The following is a 23,706-nucleotide window of genomic DNA, read 5'->3' on the forward strand; positions in this document are numbered from 1 at the left end:
AGTCAAACCTTTGTTAAAGGGGAATTGCCAAATTCCAAATTAATGCATTTTATGAATGAATTGCCCCCATAGCCAGTTCCATTTTATTGTTTATTTAAGAATGCTGTTAATTTGCTGCAGGCAACATTTGACTCCCGTGCACCGATTTCCCGCAGCCGGTTGTCAAGAGGTTACCACCAATAGTGCAAGTGTGCTTTCTCCTACCGAGTATACTGTCTCCTGCCTTTCACAGAACAATGTCAATTACATTACAGAAATTAATTCACTTTGCAAAACCCCTCTGTTCTGTCTGCTGGTGAGATCCTGATCTCTGTCACCTGTCCCATCAAACCGCTGACCCCATTCCCATTCTGGTCCCTCTGTTTTTCACCTTCTACGCTGCTTCAGAAGCTGGACATAACATCGAGGAACAGCACCGTATCTTTATGTAAAGCCATTGGCCTTATTGCTAACTTTGGTGCTCTAATCTTAACTACATCTTCTCTCTGGCAGGAGGCACTGATTGGGTGGGGGGGGGGGGGGGCGGGGGGGGGGGGGGGGAGCAAGTTTGTGCTTGGGTGGGGGTCCCTATTTTGGAACATCAAGGTGGTCAGTGCTCTGTGTCCACCTGCCTTTTTGTTAAGCTCCTTGCTCACAACATTGAGGTTAGCGAAACCGTGCTTCTCATTTGACCTACCTCATTCCCTGACTTCCTGAAGCTATTCGCATATTCTGCCTCTCTGATTTTGTGCAACCTATTGTCTCATGCTGATCACTCTGCCGTTTGATCATTTTTTTGTTTTCCATTTAAACACTTTACAGATTCAGTTTCTCTTTCTGCCTGCTTTTTTCTTTTCCTTTGTTTTTCAACGCTGTTCATTGATATTATATTCCAGTTTTTACAAAGGAACCATGCTCCAAAATATCTGATTGCCGTAGGTGCTAATTTCCTTTGCTGTTTTTTTAAATTTCAGTTTCCTTGCATTTAAACTTTCTATTCACTAATGTTTCACTGCCTGGAGGTCTGTGGGTTCCAAAGTAGGACGATATGTGGAAAGTGTATGCAATCCCAGGGTCTCTCTCCTTTGTACGCTTCAGATTTAAAGAATCAAGTTTTTTCTACTGGAAATGCTGAGATAAATATGGAAGAGCATTGATAAATCAAAGTAGTTTGGAGCCTGATGCTTTTCTAAAGAGGCGCACTCATATTTGACAATTTATTTTAATTTCCTTAAAATTCTGTTTGCCTCCTTGTGCCCAACCAGAGTGGTAAGCTATGAATTGAGATATTAAAATTAAAGCAAATACATTTTATTTGTAGTTGCTGCTGATTCTATGCAAGGTAAACAATCTGAATTGCTCTGTTCCTCTTGGGGATGGACAACATTTAAAGGGAGCTACTTTAAGCCAGTGGATGAGGTCTGCATCACTCCTTTGCAGCAGAGGATGGATAAAACTAGAGATGTGGTTTGGGTCTATTCCCGTGACAACCGTCAAAAGTAGATGGGGGTAACACAGTGGTTAGCACAGTTGCTTCACAGCTCCAGGGTCCCAGGTTCGAGTCCCGGCTTGGGTCACTGTTTGTGCGGAGTCTGCACGTTCTCCCCGTGTGTGCGTGGGTTTCCTCCGGGTGCTCTGGTTTCCTCCCATAGTCCAAAGATGTGCAGGTTAGGTTAATTGGCCATGCTAAATTGCCTTAGTGTCCCTAAAGATTGGGTGGGGTTACTGGGTTGCGGGGATACAAAGAACAAAGAAACGTACAGTACAGGAACAGGCCCTTCGGCCCTCCAAATCCGTGCCGACCATGCTGCCCGACTAAACTACAATCTTCTACATCTCCTGGGTCAGTATCCCTCCAGAATGTGTGGCGGTGTGGGTTTGGGTAGGGTGCTCTTGCCAAGGGCTGGTGCAGATTCGATGGACTGAATGGCCTCCTTCTGCACTGTAAATTCTATGATTCTATGTCTTGCACTGACCATGACTCATTCACCATGGTGCACTAAGACATTTCCTTGTGTTTGTCTGACATGTGACTTCACCCTCCGTCTCTCGGTATATAGATAAATCCAGTTGCTTCAGGGGCTCGCTATGCTTTTGTCGAAGTTCAAGCCTGAGGGACTGCCAATGGCAGCTCAGTGTCGGCAGTTTGCATCTTATTTATATGTGATGTATTTTTTTAAATTATGAAATAGTTTTTGCTGTGACTCTAGTTACATGTAGAATCTAAGAGGCCGACTTGGAAAATAGAAAGTTGGTCTTCTACATGTATAAATGCCATTCAAATGGCACCATCTCAAAAGCCAGATTATATGTAATCTTGGATAACTTTGTAATCATAGTACCACTTGATTTTTATTCCCTCGTGCATTCTCTTAGCGATTTGATCCCTGTGCTACTCATTAGTAACAGATTGGCAGACCGATTGGTTTATCCCTACAATCTGCTTCTTGTTGGCTCTCCAGTCTTCTGTTCATGCTAATGTTATTCCCTGCACCATGAGCTTTTATTGTGTCGTAACCTTTGGTATCTTGGTATCTTAGTCCATGATATGGCTTTTCTTCTAACAAAGCTGAGAGATGTTGCCTCTTTAGCCTTCCAAAACCAACTGCTTCTAGCAGAGCTGTAAATGCTGCATTCTCTCTCACTGCCCATTCCAACTGCCATCAAATTAGCTAAACTAAAATTTAAAACCTTCTCTACAAGGTCATGGTTGCTAAGCAACCACTGCTTATTTATTTACTCTTCACACCGTAGCCCCCCTCCAACCACAATAAAAAAACGTTTGAAACCAACCCCCACACATACAAACCTCTGTCCAGCATGAATCTTAACTATACTTTTACCCAGGGAAACAGTAAATTATACCCACTTAAAACAATACCTTCCTTATAGTGATTACCAACGCAAATATAAATCCCTTAAAACTACCATTATTTTCCTAAATCTGCCACTGCATCCCTATCGCCCTATCCCTTAACTTAATTTCCCAGTTCACTTTAGCAAGCTGTCTTCATAACCTTGTAATTTCCTGTATTCAAGTTTAAAACACTAGTCTTAGACCCACTCTTCTTATCCTTAAACTGAATGTAACATTCAATCATGTTATGATCACTGATACCTCGAGGGCCCTTCCTAATCACGTGTACCTGCATTCTATTTGCGATTCATGTACCAGGGCACCCAGATCTCTGTCTCTCCCTCATAGTGCTGTAATCTCTCTACTCAGATAAGGGGCGTCATTCTCCGACCCCCCCAGCGGGTTGGAGAATGGCCGTTGGCCGCCGTGAATCCTGACCCCGCCAGTTGCCGAAGTCTCCGGTACCGGAGATGGGGCGGGAATCGGGCTGCGCCGGTTGGCGGGCCCCCCCCGCTCAATTCTCCGGCCCGGATGGGCCAAAGTCCCGCCGAGAAATTGCCTGTCCCGCCGGCGTAAATTAAAGTAGGTATTTACCGGCGGGACAAGGCGGCGTGGGCGGGCTCCGGGGTCCTGGGGGGGGCGCAGGGCGATCTGACCCCGGGGGGTGCCCACGCGATCGGGGGCCACCGATCCGCGGACGGGCCTGTGCCGTGGGGGCACTCTTTCCCTTCCACCTCCGCAACGGCCTCCACCGTGGCGGAGGGGGAAGAGACTCTCCCCACTGCGCATGCGCAGCCCGGGGACACCCGGCTGACGCTCCCGCGCATGCGCCGCCCGTGGATGTCATTTCCGCGCCAGCTGGCGGGGCAACAAAGGCCGTTTCCGCCAGCTGGCGGGGCGGAAATCCTCCGGCGCCGGCCTAGCCCCTCAATGTTGGGGCTTGGCCCCCCAAAGATGCGGAGCATTCCGCACCTTTGGGGTGGCGCGATGCCCGTCTGATTGGCGCCGTTTTGGGCGCCAGTCAGCGGACATCGCGCCGTTGGGGGAGAATTTCGCCCACTATGTTGATTTTCTGGACTAGTTCAGAGACTTCTATGAAGTCCATGATCTAGTCACATTGCACATTATTAGGTCTGGAATAGCCTGCTTTCTGTTTGGCTCCAGGATCTGCTACTTTAAGAATCTTTCCTGAAAAGTCTATGAACTTATCTTCCAGGCTACCTTTGCCAATCTCATTTGCCCAATCTAAAAGGAGATTAGAATCACCCTCGAGTTTTGCAGCACTTTATTTTTTTACAAGCACCCATTATTTCTTCCCATATTCTCAGTCCTGCAGTGTAGTTATTGTTGTGGGTGTAGTGTACTCGTCCTCTAACTGACTTCTTACTGTTGCTATTCCTTATTTATACCCAGCCAATTCTACATCATGGCCTTCAGAACTAAGGCCACCTTACATTATTGTACTAATGTCATCCTTAAATAACAGAGCTATCTCACAACCGTGGCTTCCTGTTCTACCAAAATGTTAAGTACCCTTGAATATTCAGGTCTGAGTCTTGATCACCTCACAGCCATTACAGAGATGTGGCTATTTATTTCAATTTGAGCTGTCAATTCATCTGTTTCATTATGTATGCCACATGCATTCAGATACAGAGACATTATTTCTGCAAATTCTGGTCTCATCTGCTTGTGCATTCTTCTGCATGGTCTCGGGTGTCGCAGTGGTTACACTGCTGCCCCACGGGGCCTAGGACCGGGTTCGATCTGGCCCCGAGTCTCTGTCCGTCTGGAGTTTGCACACTTCCCCGTGTCTGCATGGGTATCACCCCCACAACCTAAAGATGAGCAGGGTAGGTGGATTGGCCACGTTAAATTGTCCCTTAATTGGAAAAAAAAGGGTATTCTAAATTTTAAAAAATAATGTTTGCAAAGTCTCCCTTTCTGCTGTGCTGTAATTATTATCATTTTGCTACCTTGCTCTATTATTTGGCCTTTCCCTTTAATCTACCACACCTCCCCTCACATGATCCCTCATCCCCAATGTCCATTTTAAAGCCCCCACAGCCACTTTAGTTATATGACTCACCAGAATCGTGTTCACCTAATTTAATTTGGTTCTGTAGTCCTTGATGTCCTTGATGTCCTTGCTACCCTTGCGTAACATTTACATCTGTTTTAAGATTTTTAATTGACCCCAGTCTCAACAGCTTTTTGGAGGTGGGACAATTGCAGGTTTCCATTACCCTTGGTGTACAGAAGTGCTTCCTGTTATCACTCGTGAATGACCTAGCTCTAATTTTACGGGATTGAACTCCACCCAAAATTTAGATGACATGTTATGTGAGCCTTGCTTTACTGGATCACTTTGAACGAAGATACTTAAAAGTAATTGGTTGACTTTCCAGGGTGGCTGATAATAGGATAGTCCTTTCAAAAAACTGGCACAGGCAAGATTGACTGAATGGTCTCCTTCTGTGCTGTTTAAGATTGTGATTCATATGACTTATTATTTGCCCAGCTCAGGCCACAATTCTTCACCCTCCTGTGTACAATTCCAAGTTGTATTAAATTTGGATTACTTTGGAAGCAGAGGGAAAAGCTGATTGATTATTAAACTGCCTTACAATGATGGATTTGTCCTAATTTCTTGGGCATATTGATAGCAGCTAGGGGAAAATGGGTATCACTTGATGTAGCTCTTTTCCAGAGGGAGAGGGTGTCCCATTAAGAGTGTCCCATTAAGGGTGTATCAGGTAGTGATATGTCAATGTCCTACTCTATGTGATGCATTTCTTTTGTTGGTGATCTCTCTCTTTGACAGAAGGAAGGGCAAGGCAAGAAAAGAAAAGAGGTAGGAGGGCTATGGATGGATAAATGTATGTTATGAAAGGTGTTTGGTTGCTATTTACTATGCTGCTTTCCAGCAGAGAGCTGTACCGTTTTTGCTTCATTTGATTTTGGAGATAAAATTAATCTGTGGGTAAATCCCTGGGGTGTTTATTTACCAGAGAGTCTGGGAATCAAAGGGATGAAACCCTCTTTGACGTATCCCTGTCTTGCATTTAAACAGTTGGCATGGAGCAGACGTTTTTTGAGTTTATAATATAATGAAGCATTAACTTCTTGCAGCTTGCTGTTTGTAGGGTGGTGTCACTGGAGCTATGTACAGCAAGGCGAGACCAGAATGACTCCATATTTTGGATCCAAGCTCTGCCCATTCATTGGGCACAGCTGGGATCCAACCAACTTGGCCTCCCTGCAGCAATGGCTGACTAATTCTCGGCTGCTTTTTATAGCCACATTTCTGCTTCCACAGCTGTGAGAGTCCTGAGGTTTGCACAAAGCAAGCCTGTCCAAAAGCTTTGTTTTCACTACAAATCCTGAAGAGCTTTGTCAACACTCTGATTTTAAAGCTGGCTCACCTTGTATCGCTTTTGCCTATTGATGCTAGTGAACAGTGTCTTGTGAGCTGCTGTTTGTTTCAACTCTGTTTAAAATTAAAACATGTATTATGAGACTTGATTTAACCTGATAGCCTATTGCCCCTTCAGACCTTCATGGAGCGAAAGGGAGAAAATATGACCAGGATGGAATGCCTGAACTTTTGTGAAGAGCTCAGATGACGATGCTTGTTTATTTTTAATTTCCCTTCCTTTTCATCCCTATGCTGTCTGGCAGGTGATTTGGACCATCGAGCCTGCTTCAGTGCTGTCACCAACGCTTCTTCCTGTATCGACATATTGACTTCAGCATTATTAGAATGCTCTTCACTCTACAGTCCCTCATTCCCTTGTGCCCCCAACATCGTCACTCCCTTTTCAGAAAAATTGGTGAATGGCAGTCGAGAAATAGATGGATTTAAGAAACTTACTATCTGAAATAAAACATAAAATGTTAGAAATACACAAGATCCATCAGCATCTGTCCATAGAGGACAGGTTAATGTTTTGTAAGACAGTCAGCCTGGAAGTTAAGTGATCTCTAGAAGACAGGACAGCTATCTCCCTTCCCTCTCCTCTCCACTTCAGTCTTCTCTATTTTGGACAGATTTATACAAGAATCTTTATTTCATTTGGTTAGCTTCACGTCCTTTTTGTCCTAATTAATTGTGCAGAGCAATTCAAGTTCCCCAGGCTGATGAAGTATAAACGGGGACCCCCAGCAAGTAAGCTTTATAAACAGTAAAAGAACTGGGTAGGTTGTGCTTCAAGGGCACCACCTGCTCTGTAAGGCTGAACAAAAGGAACTGAGGTAGGGAAGGAAGTGCATAGCAAAAGAGCGAGAGTCATGTATGCCAAGTCCTGTCACGGGGGACCGTCATGAGGGACTAGTACAGTCTTTCACAGGTTTTCCAAGCTTGTTTTGCTGTCTGTTCTCCCTACTGACTGCCTATCAAACAAGCTGCAAACTCTACCTAATCCGAAACAACAGGTTTGGTTTTTAAATACCTTGCCAATCAAAAGCTCACTATTCACTCGATTCTATAAGTGATACCTTGCCACAAGTCCAGCTCAATTCGGCCTTCACTTTAGCTGTGCATGAAAATGTTCAGTTTAAAACAGGAATAAATTTCACACTGTTTTCAAGCAAATCCTGTGAGATTACCCGCTAAATGTGACAAAATTGTAATTAAAAAATTATAAATTTTATTGAACGTGGTGAAGGCGATGGAATGTACTGTAAGAAAGCAGTTGGAAGGGAGGGAGACTTTGGGCCCAAGAAGCTCTTGTATAATTTTGAAGTAGCCCCGTGACAGCCAATTTGTTGCATTTATGATCTTGTAATCATGAGCTCAGTCATCAGATTTGCTGTTGAGCTGGAATTTTGATCCCTTTCCTGTTTTTCAGTACTTCTGCTTTGCCTTTTGTGGATCCACTTTCTTTCCCCCACCCCCAGATCCATGATGGAAACTTGATTCGAGTTACAGCATGTGACCTAACTTGTGCCGTTGGCTTTCAGGTAAAGCCACCACCCTCTTCAGCCGCCACACCAAATCCATTATTTGGGGAATGCAGACGCGAGCTGTGCAAGGAATGCTGGACTTTGACTACGTCTGTTCACGGGATGAACCATCTGTTGCTGCCATGGTTTACCCTTTCACGTAATTATGTTTTTCCATGTCCTCTGTGCCTTTCTCACTCTACAGGATTGCCGTATGCTAGGCATTGACATGTTGGATTGTAATGTGGTATTGGGAGTGCACTGTAACCTCTAATCTAGAACCACCAGTTATTCAGAATTCCTTTTGTGCGCACACACAACTCCAAGCTTGGCCACTTGTGGCACAGCACTATAGTCCTCATGGTTGTCAATGTTAAATCTTCAGATCTGTTAAAGCCGCTACTTTAAGGATGTGTTTATTTGTGTCATAGAACCTGGGAGAGCACTTCCTGCATGTTTGCAAGTGTTGTATCAGAGCCTGTGACTTCACGCACCGTGATTTCCCAGACAGTTTCTTGCATCAAGCACTGCAGCTCCAAGTTAACTTGGATTATCCTGGGAGTTTTCTTTTGCAGGCACTGTCCTAGCTTAATGCTGCTTAAAAAGCTGGTAGTTGACATGAATGGAGCCATAAGAGTTTCATTAGCATGGGCAGCACAGTGGTTATCATTGCTGCCTCAAAGCACTAGGGACCTGGTTTAATCCAGCCTTGGGTGACTGTCGTGAGGAGCTTGTACGTTCTCCCGGTGTCTGCATGGGTTACGTTCGGGTGCTCCGGTTTCCTCCCACAGTCCAAATATGTGGAGGTTAGGTTGATTGGCCATGAGCCATGAGTATCCAAAAAGGTTAGGTGGAGCGACTGGGTTATGGGGATAGGTTGGTGCCATAGGCCTAGATAGGATGCTCTTTCAGAGGGTTGGTGTAGCCCCGATGTACTGAATGGCCTCCTAGTGTACTGTAGGAATTCTATAATTGGCTTTTAAAAGTGGTTTACTGGCAGCCCCATGCCATTAACCCCGGCTCCCCTTCTCCACACTCACATCTCTCTGTTCTCCTGGGTCCTTTGTTCTGGCTCACTTCTCAACTTTTCTGGAAATGGAAAGCCGTGTTGAGGATGCGGGGGTGAGGAGCTGGGAAGTGAGGAGTGGTGGGGGTGAATGAAGAGAGAGGGAGTGAAGGCAGTTAATGGGGGGGGGGGGTTAAGAGGAGTGGCAGGAATGTTACGACTCCGGGTTTGTGAGACAATTGTGAAGAAAGTGGTTGGAGAAACGGTGTACACACCTGCAGCTGAAGCCAGAGCTGACCTCCTGATTTCCATTTCCTTAGTAGCAGGAGTTAGTATTAGAACATCATTCCAAAATCCAGAAATGCCTTGGCTCAAGCATTCTGGATTCAAGAGGTTCCAATGAAAGGTCAAGTCAGTTAATATCTCTGGAAGTCACCAAGTTTGCATTCTCCTTTTGAATGTAGTCATTACATCTTTGCTACCTATTCACCCAACCCACTGACCCACACCTGACTGTCGAGTTTTGTTCAGGCTGTTCCCTGAACAGAGCTGCTGCTCGCTGGCCAGGCAGTGTTTCCTGCCAAGTTCAGCCTGGATGTGTAAATCTCTCTGGGTCTCACTGTGGGCGTGTTGCTCACTTTGGCAATTCCTAGATAAGGATTTCACGCAACAGTCAAATCAGAGGCGTAATACTTTGCATAAGACTTTTTCAAAAAACTTTCTCCATCTCTAGTTTGAATTATATCCTTTACTAGAATTCATAAAAGCTTGAGATTGCTGGAATGTGTCTTTTGTATTAAAGGTTCCTGACCCTGTCTGTGCCGCTCTATCTTTCCATAGTGGTGACCACAAGCAAAAATTCTACTGGGGCCACAAGGAAATCCTCATTCCTGTCTACAAGAACATGGCTGATGCACTAAAGAAGCACCCAGAAGTGGATGTTCTGATTAACTTTGCATCGTTACGCTCAGCATATGATAGCACTGTGGAAACCATGAGCTTCTCCCAGGTTTGATGTTTCATTCACTTTCAAATAGCATAACTAAAATACATAGCTTACTCAACTGGTTGGATAGCAAGACTGCTCTGGATATTTTTTTGAAATGTTTATTGAAAAATGTTCATGTGAATCAGAACATCCCAGAGTTAACAGGGAAACACTCTCTTGTCCAAGTTCAACCAGTACCCAGAAAAAGAGCCAAAAATTCTAAGCAGCCACATTATGCCACCCATGGAGGGTACTGGATCTGTAATAGAAGTGGGCACACCCGATGCTTAACCCTTCCCTGATTTATCCCACTCCACTTAACAGACAGAGGACCTCAGTGTGACAGCAAGCGGCTCTATTGCCAAAGCAAACAAGAGCTGGGAAAATGGACAGCAGACAGCCCTGCCTCCTGGCCCTTGCCAACGGAAAATAATCAGAGTTTAGGGTATTACGTACAAAGACTTACAGTGGGGACGTTATACAATAGACGAATCCAAAAAATAAATTTGTGGCCAAAACCAAACCTCCCAAGAATCTCCTACAATGTAACAACTCCACATGCCAGTCGGCAGACCGAAAGCTCAACTACATCATGCCCAATTTGTAGTTTTTAATGAAAGAGTCCACCTCCCCTAGCGCGTGGAAAAAATGGTCTTTTCCCTCAAGTGTTGAGCTGGGTAGGCCAAACTAAACCGGACTCCACTTTTATACAGGGCGGCTTTGACTCCATTGAGTGCAGCCCTCTTTGCCAGCTCTGCGCCCATGTATTGATAGAATCTGATGGAGTGGCCTTCTCGCTTGGACACTCTGTTCCTTCCCCCTCTCAACGCTCTTCTTTTCCCTGAAGCTGTTGAACCTCACTATCATCGCACGAGGTGGATCTTCAGGACAAGGCCTTGGCCAGAGTTTGCGATAGGCCCGACCCAACTCGTGTGGGGATGTGAATCCATCCTCACCCACCATCTTACCAAACATGCCTGAGAAGCATTTTGTGGGTGTTGGGCCTTCCATCCTTTCTGGCAGCCCTGTACTTATTTTCTAGGTCATTTGTCTTGGCTTCCAACAATTTATTCGCTTCGACCAGCGAAGACCAATTCCAGTGCAGCAGTCCAATCGACTTTCATGGCTTCCTTGGATTCCCCCAAAGCCACGCAAATGGGGGCCAAGGCCTCTTCGATTGATTTCCTGAGGTCCTTTAACACAATACGTCAATGCATTTTGAATTCCTTCGTCAAGGTACGTCAGCTGTTAGTGCAGTGGATGGAGCACCAGAAATTGACTCCGCTGCCAATGAGCTCTGAAAGGCCTCAGGCTCCGTTGACCAGCTTCTGCTCTCGCCCTTCTTTTTCATCGACTTGTCTGGATATTTCAGTCATACAGGACTTTATTACACTAATTTAGTGGGTTTTCAAGAGTAAACACTCTACGGTACTAAGAAAAGAGGCAAAAGATACAGTACTGTAGCGGGAGCGATGTTGTACGTGTCTTCCCCCTCCATTCCACCACAGGAAGCCCCCCTGCTCTGGATGTTTTAATATTCCGCTGTTATGAGGCAGTCACATCCCTTAGACTAACCACATTGAATTCCGGCAGTGGTCAGGGACAGGAGGGTGTGGCTACGAGTGAGCCAGGTAAAGGGATCCAAGCGGTAGGGTTGCAGGAGCTTTGGTCCTTGTCCAACAGGTTCGAGACTCTTGCTTCCTCCATGGACGGGAACGGGGACTGCAGGGAGGATGAGCAAACTGACCACAGAACCGTAGTGCAGGGAGCCATTCAAGTGGGGGGGGGAAGAGAAAAGAAATGTCGTAATTGGGGACAGCATAGTTAGGGGCATTGACACTGTTCTCTGTGAGCAGGATCGAGAATCCCGAAGGTTGTGATGCCTGCCTGGTCTCGGGTTTGGGATATCTCACCTGGGCTGCAGAGGAACTTTGAGTGGGAGGGTAAAGATCCAGTTGTTGTGGTCCACGTTGGCACCAATGACATAGGTAGAACAAGGATAGAGGTTCTGCTGAGGGAGTATGAACAGGTAGGGGATAAAGTGAAAAGCAGAACCAAAAAGGTGGTAATCTCTGGATTACTACCTGAGCCACGAGCTAATTGGCACAGGGTAAATAAGATTAGGGAGGTAAATGCGTGGCTCAAAGGTTGGTGTGGGAGAAATGGGTTTGAATTCATGGGGCATTGGCACCAGTACTGGGGAAGAAGGGGCCTGTTCTGATGGGACGGTCTTCATCTGAGTCATGCTGGGAGCAGAGTCCTAACTAATCGCATAACTAGGGCTTTAAACTGAAAGGGGGCGGGAGACATTCAGTTGGAGCTAAAATTAGAAAACCTAAATTGAAGGAGGAGTTGGGAGTGCAGGTTAACGATGTGGCAGATAGTTTCTAGAAAATAATGGTGAGGGGCAGAACGAGTGAATGTCTTTATGCACCAAGGAATGAGTAGGGAAATTTGACAATAGAACAAATTTAAACATTTGTATCTAAATGCACAAAGCATTCGGAACAAACTTAATGAGTTAACGGTGCAAATAGAGATGATACAGTATGATTTGGTGGCAGAATAGCTGGCGCATGTGCAGAACCGCCGGCGTGTTTCCTGCGTATGTGCAGGGGGTTTCTTCTCTGTGCCGGCCATGGTGTGGAGCCTTACAGTGCCCCCACTGCACAGGCCCGCCCGCAGATGGGTGGGCCCTGACCCCCCCCCCCCCCCCCCCCCCCCCCGCCCCCCGCCGAGGACTCAGCAAACCGCCCTCCAAGCCAGGTCCCGCCGGGATGGACCATGTCTATTTCACACCGGCGGGACTGGCCGAAAACGGGTTGCTGCTCGGCCCATCGGGGCTCGGAGAATTGGCTGGGCGGGGGGGGGGCACTGCCAACGGCCTTCGGCCGGCGCAGTGCGATCCCTGCCCGAAAACTGGCGCCGGAGGATTGATGCCGCCTTCCGCCGATTCTCCGACCCGGCAGGGGGGTCGGAGAATCCCGCCCCAGGTCTGGGAATCGAATATCCAAGGGTACTCAGTATTTTGGAAAGATAGACAGAAAGGAAAAGGAGGTGGCGTAGCTTTGCTGGTGAGACAAGGGATCAGCGCTGGAATGAGAAATGACATACGCACTGGAGATTAAGATGTGGAATCCGTCTGGGTAGAAATAAGAAGTAGCAACGGGAAGAAGCCCCGGGTGGGAGTAACCAAAGGTCCCCAAAACAGTCGTTCCGCAGTGGGGCACAGTTTAAACCAGGAAATACTGGGGGCTTATAAGAAAGGTACGGCAACAATCATGGGTAACATAGGAGCTGATGCAGATTTTCTGACTTCAAAAGAAAGGGATGGTGCAGACATTCTAGTTAATGATGAGTGTGAAATATTAGATACAATAAGCATAATGAGAGAGGGACTGACATCCTTGAAGGGGGATAAGTCACCAGGGTCCGATGGATTGTATCCCAGGCTGTTAAAAATAATCCAGGAGGAAATAGCAGATGCCCTGGATATCATTTTTCAATCCTCACTAGATAACCAGGGAGGTACTAGAGGATTGTAGGTCTCCCAAAATAGGGAATGTAGCGGGTTGATCAGAAAATGCCTCAGTGACGGCAAACAAAGAGCAATGAACAACGGATGTTTTAGTGAATAGGAAGTGATGTCAATAATTTGATTCAGTGGGTGGAAAAGTGGTAAATACAATTCAATCTGGAGAAGTGTGAAGTAATGTATTTTGGGAGAGCAAATGAAGCAAAGGAATATACAATAAACAGGAAGATATTGAGATGTAGAGTAGTGAGACAGCTTGGAGTGCATATCCGCATGTCCCTGAGGTGGCAGGATGGGTAGATAGGTGGTAAAGAAGGGATATGGAATGCTTTCCTTTATTGCATGAGGTATAGAATACAAAAGCAGGGATATGCTGGAACAGTATAAAATGCTGGCTAAGCCACAACTGGAGCTTTGTGTACAGTTCTGGTCATCACATTACAGGAAGGACATAATTCTTCTGCAGAAATGCAGCACAGTGGTGCAGTGGTTAGCACTGCTGTCTCACGGCGAGGTCCGGTTGGCACACAAGTTTGTTTTTAAATTGGGCAACTGCTGCCTCATGAGGTTGTGTACATCTGAACAGTTGCAACAAGAGTTAACTGTACCCGTCAGCCCTTTCAGTGACTTGCATGTCTCGGCCAGTTAATAAGAACGTGCTAGATTGATGAAGAAGAGCATGATCGATCCGTCTTAATCTTATTCTGGCAACTAGTCCAGGGAAATCTGTCTTTTATGCTGACAAATTTTTGTTTTTCATGTTGTGAACTATGAACTAGGAAATACTAATTATCTTAAATTGTTCATACAGAGCAAGTAATATTGTTTTCCCTAATAATCTTTACTGAGCATTTTATTTGCCCCCCCTCCCCAACACCTCCCAGAATACCTTTTAAAAGCCACTTGATTGCCACTCTTGTCTGTACTTCCTCTTCTCTGCAGTAGGTGGACACCTTTTCAGCTACTGAAATGAGCTGTGAGTACAGGGTGTTGGGGATGTTGTACTCTTATCAGGTCAGGCTCTCCAAAGGGCAGCACGGTGGCGCAGTGGTACCACTGCAGTCTCACGGCGCCGAGGTCCCAGGTTCGATCCCGGCTCTGGGTCACTGTCGGTGTAGAGTTTGCACGTTCTCCCCGTGTTTGCGTGGGTTTCGCCCCCCCACAACCCAAAGATGTGCAGGGTAGGTGGATTGGCCACGCTAAATTGCCCCTTAATTGGAAAAAATGAATTGGGTACTCTAAATTTATTTTTAAAATAATAATGATTCTTCTGCAGAGAGCACTGAAGAGATTTACAGGAATGTTGCCAGAGCTGGAAAATTGCAGCTCTGATGAAAGATTAGGTAGACTAGGGTTGTTTTCCTTGGATCAGAGGAGGCTGAGGAGTGGCCTGATTCAGATCTACAAAATTGGGGGGCCTAAAGAGTGTAACTGGGGAAGGCTGGTTTCCCCTAATGGGGAGGTAAGTTCCCAGGGGGCAAAGATTTGAGGTGATTGGTTGAAGGATTCGAGGGGGTATTAGCAGAGATGGTAGGTGTCTGAAATTTGCTGACCAGAATAGTGGTTGAGGCAGAAACTGTCAACTCTTAAGGTATCTACATCTACACCTGAAACTTCCAAGACTTAGGACTGGAAGGTGGGATTAGAAAGGGTGGCTATTTATTTTCAGTCAGCGCAAACCCGATGGGCCCAATGGCCTCTTTTTCTGTGCCATAACCGCTCTATGTTCCAGCTTGGGAAACTAGTTTACTAATCTTGTTTTATTCTTCCCTGTTTTTGCTGGTGTGCAAGATGGAATGAGTAATTCAGTCCACCTGTGCTTGTTCTCTTGTGCTGTAGATCCGGACAATTGCCATCATTGCTGAAGGAATCCCTGAAGCATTGACTCGGAGATTAATCAAGATGGCAGATGAGAAAGGTGTCACCATCATTGGGCCAGCTACAGTAAGAAAGAAGTTAAAACCTTTTGAACATCTGTTTGAAACTGAGTATGAAGATTATCAAGATTGGAGCTTCTTTAAAAGAGCACTTTTTGTTTAATGTTTTTTAAATATTTCCTGATGTCCACTGTTAACTTAGGATAGTGAGATATCCTTCTTGATGGACATAAGAACTAGGAGCTGGAGTTGGCAATTCATCCCTCCAGCCCGCTCCGCCGTTCAATACGATCATGGCTGATCGCCTCTCAGACTCAACTCCACTTTCCTGTCCATTCTCCATAACCTTCAACCCATTATTAATTTAAAAATCTGTCTATCTGCTCTCTAAATTGACTCTATGTTCTGCCATCCACCGCACTCCTGAGGTAGTGAAATCCACAGATTTATGCCCATTTGAGAGAAGTAATTTCTCCTCATCTGTTTTAAATCTGTTACCCCTTTTCCTAAAACTGTGACCTCTCGTCCCAGATTGCCCCACAAGAGGAAGCATCCACTCTATATCTACTTTGTCAATCCCTTTTATCATCTTACATACCTCAATTAGATCTCCCCTCATTCTTTTAAACTCGTGAGAGCACAGGCGTAAACTGCTCAATCTCTCTTCATAAGACAAATGCCATATCTCTGGAATCAATCTAGAATCATAGAATTTACAGTGCAGAAGGAGGCCATTTGGCCCTTTGAAAGAGTACCCTACTTCAGCCCACACCTCCACCCTATCCCTGTAACTCAGTAACCCCACCTAACCTTTTGGACATTAAGGGGCATTTTTTTTTTTATCGTGGCCAATCCACCTAACCTGCACGTCTTTGGACTGTGGGAGGAAACAAGAGCACCCGGAGGAAACCCACGCAGACACGGGGAGAATGTGCAAACTTCACACAGACAGTCACCCGAGGCTAAAATTTAACCCGGGTCCCTGGAGCTGTGAGGCAGCAGTGATGAGCACTGTTGAACCATCTAGTGAACCTCCTCTGAACTGCCTCTATTGCATTTGCTTTCCTCTTAAATACGGGGACCAAAACTGTCCACAGTACTCCAGGTGCAGTCTCACCAATGCCTTGTACAGTTGCAACAACATTTCCCTACTTTTATATTCTATTCCTTTAGCTATAAAGGCCAAAATTCCAATTGCCTTCCTTATTACCTGCTGTATCTGCACGCTAGTTCACTGCGATTCATGCACAAGGCCACCCAGATCCCTCTGCACCGAAACACTCTGACGCTTATCTCCATTTAGATAATAAGTTGCCTTTCCATTGTTCAGACCAAAGTGGATAATCTCCCACTTATCCATATTAAACTCGGTCAGCCAAATTTTGGCCCACTCACCCAACCTATCCATATCCATTTGTAAATTTCTTATTTCCTCATTGTAAATTACTATCCACTTATTTGTGTCATCTATTGTACCTTTTATTCCTACACCAAATCATTGATATATATTGTAAATAGGTGGGAGGGAAAGCTGTGAAGAGGATGCAGAGATCCTTCAGTGTGATTTGGACAAGTTGAGTGAGTGGGCAAACGAATGGCAGATGCTGTATAATTTGGAGAAATGCAGGGTAGCAAAATACTTTGGTAGCAAAAACGAGAAGGTAGACTATCTGGCCATAAATTAGGAGAGGGGTGAGCCTCCGGAATTCATTACCACAGTTGAGGCCAAAACATGTATGTTTTCAAGAAACAGTTAGATATAGCACTTAAGGGTGAAGGTGATCAAAGGATATGGGGGGGGGGGGGAAAGTGGGATTAGGCTATTTAGTTGGATGGTGAGCCCTGATCATGATGAATGGCCTTGCGGGATCACAGGGCCGAGTGACCACCTCATACTATGTTTCTATATCCAGTTCTTTTTGGTCCTGCAATCCTGTGTTTTATTGGTAAGTGTATGCATTATACATGAGATTTTTTTGCTTTGAAGGAATGTATAACTTTTTAAACATTATATCCCATTGAGCAAGGGCAGCTGCTGAATCTATAATAACCTCACTCCACTCCACTTGAATGCTCATTCAGGGATATTTCTATTGACTCCTAGTTTTATGTCTGCTGGAAACTCATTAAAAATACAGAATTACTGTGCCAGAGACCAGTGGAGTGGCAATGTCGAAAGGAGAACAGAACTCAATGTGAAGTTCAATTACCCCCCCCCAATGACCATCTTATTTTGAAAACATTTGCATTCTGTTTTTCTACCCCCAAAGGTGCGAGAAACTATCTCTGCTGCCACAGCTGGATGACAATTACTTCCCCGATTCGTGTGTCCAGTTCATTAGTGGTGTGGCTTTGTTCCAGATGCAAAATGAAATGGTTCTCTAGCTGTAGAAAACTGTCCTTCATTATCCTGTCTCTGCCGCCAGCCGATTCTTTGCTGACTGTGTTATGGTGTGGATAAGAACAGTGACCCACCCATACTTCCTGAAGCTAAGATTTGGTTGGCAGGCTTAGAATCATAGAACTCCTACAGTAAAGTGCAGAAGGAGGCCATTCCGCCCATCGAGCCTGCACCGACCGCTGAAAAAGCACCAAACCTAGGCCCACTCCCCGCCCTACCCCCCATAACCCTCACCTAACTTGCACATTTTGCACGCCAAGGGCCAGTCTGTTTTTAGCATGGCCAATCCACCTAACCTGCATGTCTTTGGTCTGTGGGAGGAAACCCATGAAGGCATGAGGAGAAAGTAAAAACTCCACATGGACCGTCATCCAAGGCTGGAATTTAACCCCAGTCCCTGGCTGCTGTGAAGCAGCAGTGCTGACCACAGTGCCATTGTGCTGCCCATGCTCCTCCGACCTCTGGCACAGCCTCTTGTCATTGTGGGCCCTTCCCCACTGAGCTGTCAACAATGCTGAGTGGTTGTCCGTATCTGGACATGATCCAGACACTGGCTGTCAATGCTGCAATTAGCCTTGGTACACAAGGCAGGCAATTAAAAGCGAAATCCTGTGGTTGCTGGAAATCTGGAATAAAATTAGAAAATGCTGGAAATAGTCACCAGGTGGGGATGGCTAAAGTGTCCAAAAGTTAGAGGTGAAGCAGCTTTTAAAGAGGTACATAGACAGGGAGGAAAGGAAAAGGTGTGTGCATACACATACTGTCCACAGTTACGTGATGGTGGAGTGATTAAAGTCGAAAGAGATTAATGGTGAAAGGCGGTAGGACTAAAAGAAGTATGGCGAGATTAATCAAGATGACATTTTTAAAAAGGTGTCTCTATCATTAGGTTGAAATAATTTCTAGTCTTTAGACTTCAGTACCCGTTATCCAGCTGCGTCTTATCCTCCGTTTCCATGATATTTTTTGACTGCAGAGAACTGACTTGATGTATCTAAGCTGAATTATTTGAGCATGCTTGTTTAAAGTCCAAGGTCATTCACTTGTCCAGGTGACATGTTCATCTCCTTCACACACTGTTTAAGTCACTTCAGTTGTTTTACAAATACTATTAAAATTTAATTTATATTCTCAATATATTTTCTCCTTAAATTGATGATTCACTTGAGTAGAAGCACTGTCTGAGCAGCCATTTGTGTATTTCAAATGGAGGGGAAAACATCAGTCGGCCGTGGCCATTGGTATTCATCTGTACCAATCGAGGAACTGACTGCCACTCCCAAATTGTCCTCTACAGCCACAACAGACCATGGGCGAAATTCTCCCCCAACGGCGGGATGTCCGCCGACTGGCGCCAAAGACGGCGCCAATCAGACGGGCATCGCGCCGGCCCAAAGGTGCGGAATGCTCCGCATCTTTGGCGGCCTAGCCCCAACATTGAGGGGCTAGGCCGACGCCGGAGGGATTTCCGCCCCGCCAGCTGGCGGAAATGGCGTTTGTTGCCCCGCCAGCTGGCGCGGAAATGCGGCGCATGCGCGGGAGCGTCAGCGGCCGCTGTCAGTTTCCCGGCGCGGGAGCGTCAGCGGCCGCTGTCAGTTTCCCGGCGCATTCGCGGGAGCATCAGCGGCCGCTGTCAGTTTCCCGCGCATGCGCAGTGGGGAGAGTCTCTTCCGCCTCCGCCATGGTGGAGGCCGTGGCGGAGGCGGAAGGGAAAGAGTGCCCCCACGGTACAGGCCCGCCCGCGGATCGGTGGGCCCCGATCGCGGGCCAGGCCACCGTGGGGGCACCCCCCCGGGGTCAGATCGCCCCGCCCCCCCCCCCCCCCAGGACCCCGGAGCCCGCCCACGCCGCCTGGTCCTGCCGGTAAAAAGCAGGTTTGATTACGCCGGCGGGACAGGCAATTTCTGGGCGGGACTTCGGCCCATCCGGGCCGGAGAATTGAACAGGGGGTCCCGCCAACCGGCGCACCCGATTCCCGCCCCCGCCCAATCTCCGGTACCGGAGACTTCGGCGGGGGCGGGATTCACGGCGGCCAACGGCCATTCTCCGACCCGGCGGGGGGTCGGAGAATGACGCCCCATGTTTCTTACAGAACTGACATTTTGTGCAGTCCATCCTCTCCTAAGAAGGATGGATGCCATTACTATCTACTTGTGCGTATCATACCTTTGCCTCAGGAGGGGGAAATCATCTAGGGTTCCTGTTGGTGATCACTGCCCAGGAAACTCTTGGGTGAAATATGCATGAGTGTCCATTGGGTGAGGACTTGATTGTGATGTATCCCAAGATCAAATAGCTGGCCAACACTTCCTGCTTGGGTCCGCATGAGGAAATAGCAGTCGAGTGCTGGAGAGTACCCCTGGAGCTGCACCCCATGAATCAATCCCTTTGTGATAGGAAAATAAAATTTGAGTAGAAAAAATGCTACTTTGTTTTGAAACATACTTCAGCTTGTGACTATGATTTAGTGGCCATTACTGAAACATGGTTAAAGGATGGTCACGACAGGGAGTTAAATATCCAAGGGTATCAAACTTTTTGAAAGGACAGAGTGGATGGTAAGTGAGGTGGTGTACCTCTGATATTTAAGGATGACATCCGGGCAATAGTAAGGGATGACATCGGTGCTATGGAGGATAAGGTTGAATCCATTTGGGTGGAAATCAGGAATAGTAAGGTGAAAAGGTCACTGATAGGAGTAATCTATAGGCCACCAAATAGTAACATTATGGTGGGGCAGGCAATAATAACAGATGCATTTAGAAATGGTACAGCAGTTATCATGGGGGATTTTAATCTACATGTTGATTGGTTTAACCAGGTCGGTCAAGGCAGCCTTGAGGAGGAGTTTATAGAATGTATCCACGATAGTTTCCTAGAACAGTACGTAATGGAACCTACGAGGGAACAAGTGGTCCTAGATCTGGTCCTGTGTAATGAGACAGGATTGATTCAGGATCTCATAGTTAGGGATCCTCTCGGAAGGAGCGATCACAATATGGTGGAATTTAAAATACAGATGGAGGGTGAGAAGGTAAAATCAAGCACTAGTGTTTTGTGCTTAAACAAAGGAGATTACAATGGGATGAGAGAAGAACTAGCTAAGGTAGACTGGGAGCAAAGACTTTATAGTGAAACAGTTGAGGAACAGTGGAGAACCTTCCAAGTGATTTTTCACAGTGCTCAGCAAAGGTTTATACCAACAAAAAGGAAGGACGGTAAAAAGAGGGAAAATCGACCGTGGATATCTAAGGAAATAAGGGAGAGTATCAAATTGAAGGAAAAAACACACAAAGTAGCAAAGATTAGTGGGAGACTAGAGGACTGGGAAATCTTTAGGGGGCAACAGAAAGCTACCAAAAAAGCTATAAAGAAGAGTAAGATAGATTATAAGAGTAAACTTGCTCAGAATATAAAAACAGATAGTAAAAGTTCCTACAAATACATAAAACAAAAAAAGAGTGGCTAAGGTAAATATTGGTCCTTTAGAGGATGAGAAGGGAGATTTAATAATGGGAGATGAGGAAATGGCTGAGGAACTGAACAGGTTTTTTGGGTCGGTCTTCACAGTGGAAGACACAAATAACATGCCAGTGACTGATGGAAATGAGGCTATGACAGGTGAGGACCTTGAGAGGATTGTTATCACCAAGGAGGTAGTGATGGGCAAGCTAATGGGGCTAAAGGTAGACAAGTCTCCTGGACCTGATGAAATGCATCCCAGAGTGCTAAAAGAGATGGCTAGGGAAATTGCAAATGCACTAGCGATAATTTACCAAAATTCACTAGACTCTGGGGTGGTCCCGGCGGATTGGAAATTAGCAAACGTGACACCACTGTTTAAAAAAGGAGGTAGGCAGAAAGCGGGTAATTATACGCCAGTGAGCTTAACTTCGATAGTACGGAAGATGCTGGAATCTATCATCAAGGAAGAAATAGCGAGGCATCTGGATGGAAATTGTTCCATTGGGCAGACGCAGCATGGGTTCATAAAGGGCAGGTTGTGCCTAACTAATTTAGTGGAATTTTTTGAGGACATTAACAGTGCGGTAGATAACGGGGAGCCAATGGATGTGGTATATCTGGATTTCCAGAAAGCCTTTGACAAGGTGCCACACAAAAGGTTGTTGCATAAGATAAAGATGCATGGCATTAAGGGGAAAGTAGTAGCATGGATAGAGGATTGGTTAATTAATAGAAAGCAAAGAGTGGGGATTAATGGGTGTTTCTCTGGTTGGCAATCAGTAGCTAGTTGTGTCCCTCAGGGATCAGTGTTGGGCCCACAACTGTTTACAATTTACATAGATGATTTGGAGTTGGGGACCAAGGGCAATGTGTCCAAGTTTGCAGACGACACTAAGATAAGTGGTAAAGCAAAAAGTGCAGAGGATACTGGAAGTCTGCAGAGGGATTTGGATAGGCTAAGTGAATGGGCTAGGGTCTGGCAGATGGAATACAATGTTGACAAATGTGAGGTTATCCATTTTGGTAGGAATAACAGCAAAAGGGATTATTATTTAAATGATAAAATATTAAAACATGCTGCTGTGCAAAGAGACCTGGGTGTACTAGTGCATGAGTCGCAAAAAGATGGTTTTCAGGTGCAACAGGTGATTAAGAAGGCAAATGGAATTTTGTCCTTCATTGCTAGAGGGATGAAGTTTAGCACTAGGGAGGTTGTGCTGCAATTGTATAAGGTGTTAGTGAGGCCACACCTGGATTATTGTGTTCAGTTTTGGTCTCCTTACTTGAGAAAGGATGTACTGGCACTGGAGGGTGTGCAGAGGAGATTCACTAAGTTAATCTCAGAGCTGAAGGGGTTGGATTACGAGGAGAGGTTGAGTATACTGGGACTGTACTCGTTAGAATTTAGAAGGATGAGGGGGGATCTTATCGAAACATCTAAGATTATGAAGGGAATAGATAGGATAGATGCGGGCAGGTTGTTTCCACTGGCGGGTGAAAGAAGAAATAGGGGGCATAGCCTCAAAATAAGGGGAAGTAGATTTAGGACTGAGCTTAGGAGGAACCTCTTCACCCAAAGAGTTGTGAATCTATGGAATTCCTTGCCCAGTGAAGCAGTAGAGGCTCCTTCATTAAATGTTTTTAAGATAAAGATAGATAGTTTTTTGAAGAATAAAGGGATTAAGGGTTATGGTGTTCAGGCCGGAAAGTGGAGCTGAGTCCACAAAAGATCAGCCATGATCTCATTGAATGGTGGAGCAGGCTCGAGGGGCCAGATAGCCTACTCCTGCTCCTAGTTCTTATGTTCTTATGATTCATGGTTTATATCATGGCTGTTTTTCAGGTGGGTGGCATTAAGCCAGGCTGCTACAAGATTGGAAACACCGGTGGAATGCTGGATAACATTCTGGCCTCCAAGCTGTACCGTCCTGGCAGTGTAGCTTATGTCTCCCGCTCTGGTGGAATGTCGAATGAGCTCAACAACATCATTTCCAGAACCACTGATGGTGTTTATGAAGGGGTTGCTATTGGTGGAGACCGGTAAGAATTATGTTTAAATAATGCTGTTTGAGGAGCTGTGGGATCTTCCCCTCACTGAGGACCCTTGCCAGCTAACTTCAGTGGAGGCAGCAGTCAAAGTTTAATAGAATTGCAGCTTATTGCCTGCCGATTAAAACGTCTTGCTGTGAAATAGACATTCGCTCCTTTTTAATGAACTAAATTTAACATCTAATTTATAAAAATTAATGAGTGGGTTGTTTCAGGCTGGAAGGTGTCCGGCTGCAGAGTAAAACCAACCTCTTGAATTTGCCATACCAATGTGCTGGGTGGCACTGCCTTCACTGTTGAGCTACTCCTCAAACTGCATTTCACCTGGAACTGCATCACCATTTTTAAACTCCCTTAATTAGAATGAAATCCTTTTAAAGAGTGTCAACACTTGAAAAATATCTTTTGCATTGAATAAATATTTGAAAAATGTCAGGGTGCTGTTTCCCTCCCCTCCCCAGGTACCCAGGATCTACATTCATGGACCATGTCTTGCGTTACCAGGACACGCCAGGAGTTAAAATGATTGTTGTTCTTGGAGAGGTGAGTGGCTCCAGGTGTCATTGTGTGAAATCCTGACGCGATGTCCCAATCCTGAACTGTTG

The 23,706-nt window shown here is 45.8% G+C and overlaps 1 protein-coding gene across 3 annotated transcripts in view; it reads left to right on the top strand.

Annotated features, from left to right (window-relative positions):
- Window positions 1-23,706, top strand: part of LOC140398669 (ATP-citrate synthase) — an 85,032-nt gene that overhangs the window by 37,062 nt on the left and 24,264 nt on the right. Inside the window, exons 14-19 of one of the 3 annotated variants that reach the window (XM_072487640.1) lie at window positions 5,661-5,690; window positions 7,799-7,940; window positions 9,627-9,795; window positions 15,149-15,253; window positions 22,896-23,092; window positions 23,563-23,644. In XM_072487640.1, the coding sequence (XP_072343741.1) occupies window positions 5,661-5,690; window positions 7,799-7,940; window positions 9,627-9,795; window positions 15,149-15,253; window positions 22,896-23,092; window positions 23,563-23,644 (725 nt within the window). The remainder of the gene's footprint in view (window positions 1-5,660; window positions 5,691-7,798; window positions 7,941-9,626; window positions 9,796-15,148; window positions 15,254-22,895; window positions 23,093-23,562; window positions 23,645-23,706) is intronic. The other 2 variants (XM_072487641.1, XM_072487642.1) reach the window with 2 other exon arrangements.

The sequence above is a fragment of the Scyliorhinus torazame genome, chromosome 21 (assembly GCF_047496885.1).
Source record: "Scyliorhinus torazame isolate Kashiwa2021f chromosome 21, sScyTor2.1, whole genome shotgun sequence".
Classification (NCBI taxonomy): Eukaryota; Metazoa; Chordata; class Chondrichthyes; order Carcharhiniformes; family Scyliorhinidae; genus Scyliorhinus; species Scyliorhinus torazame.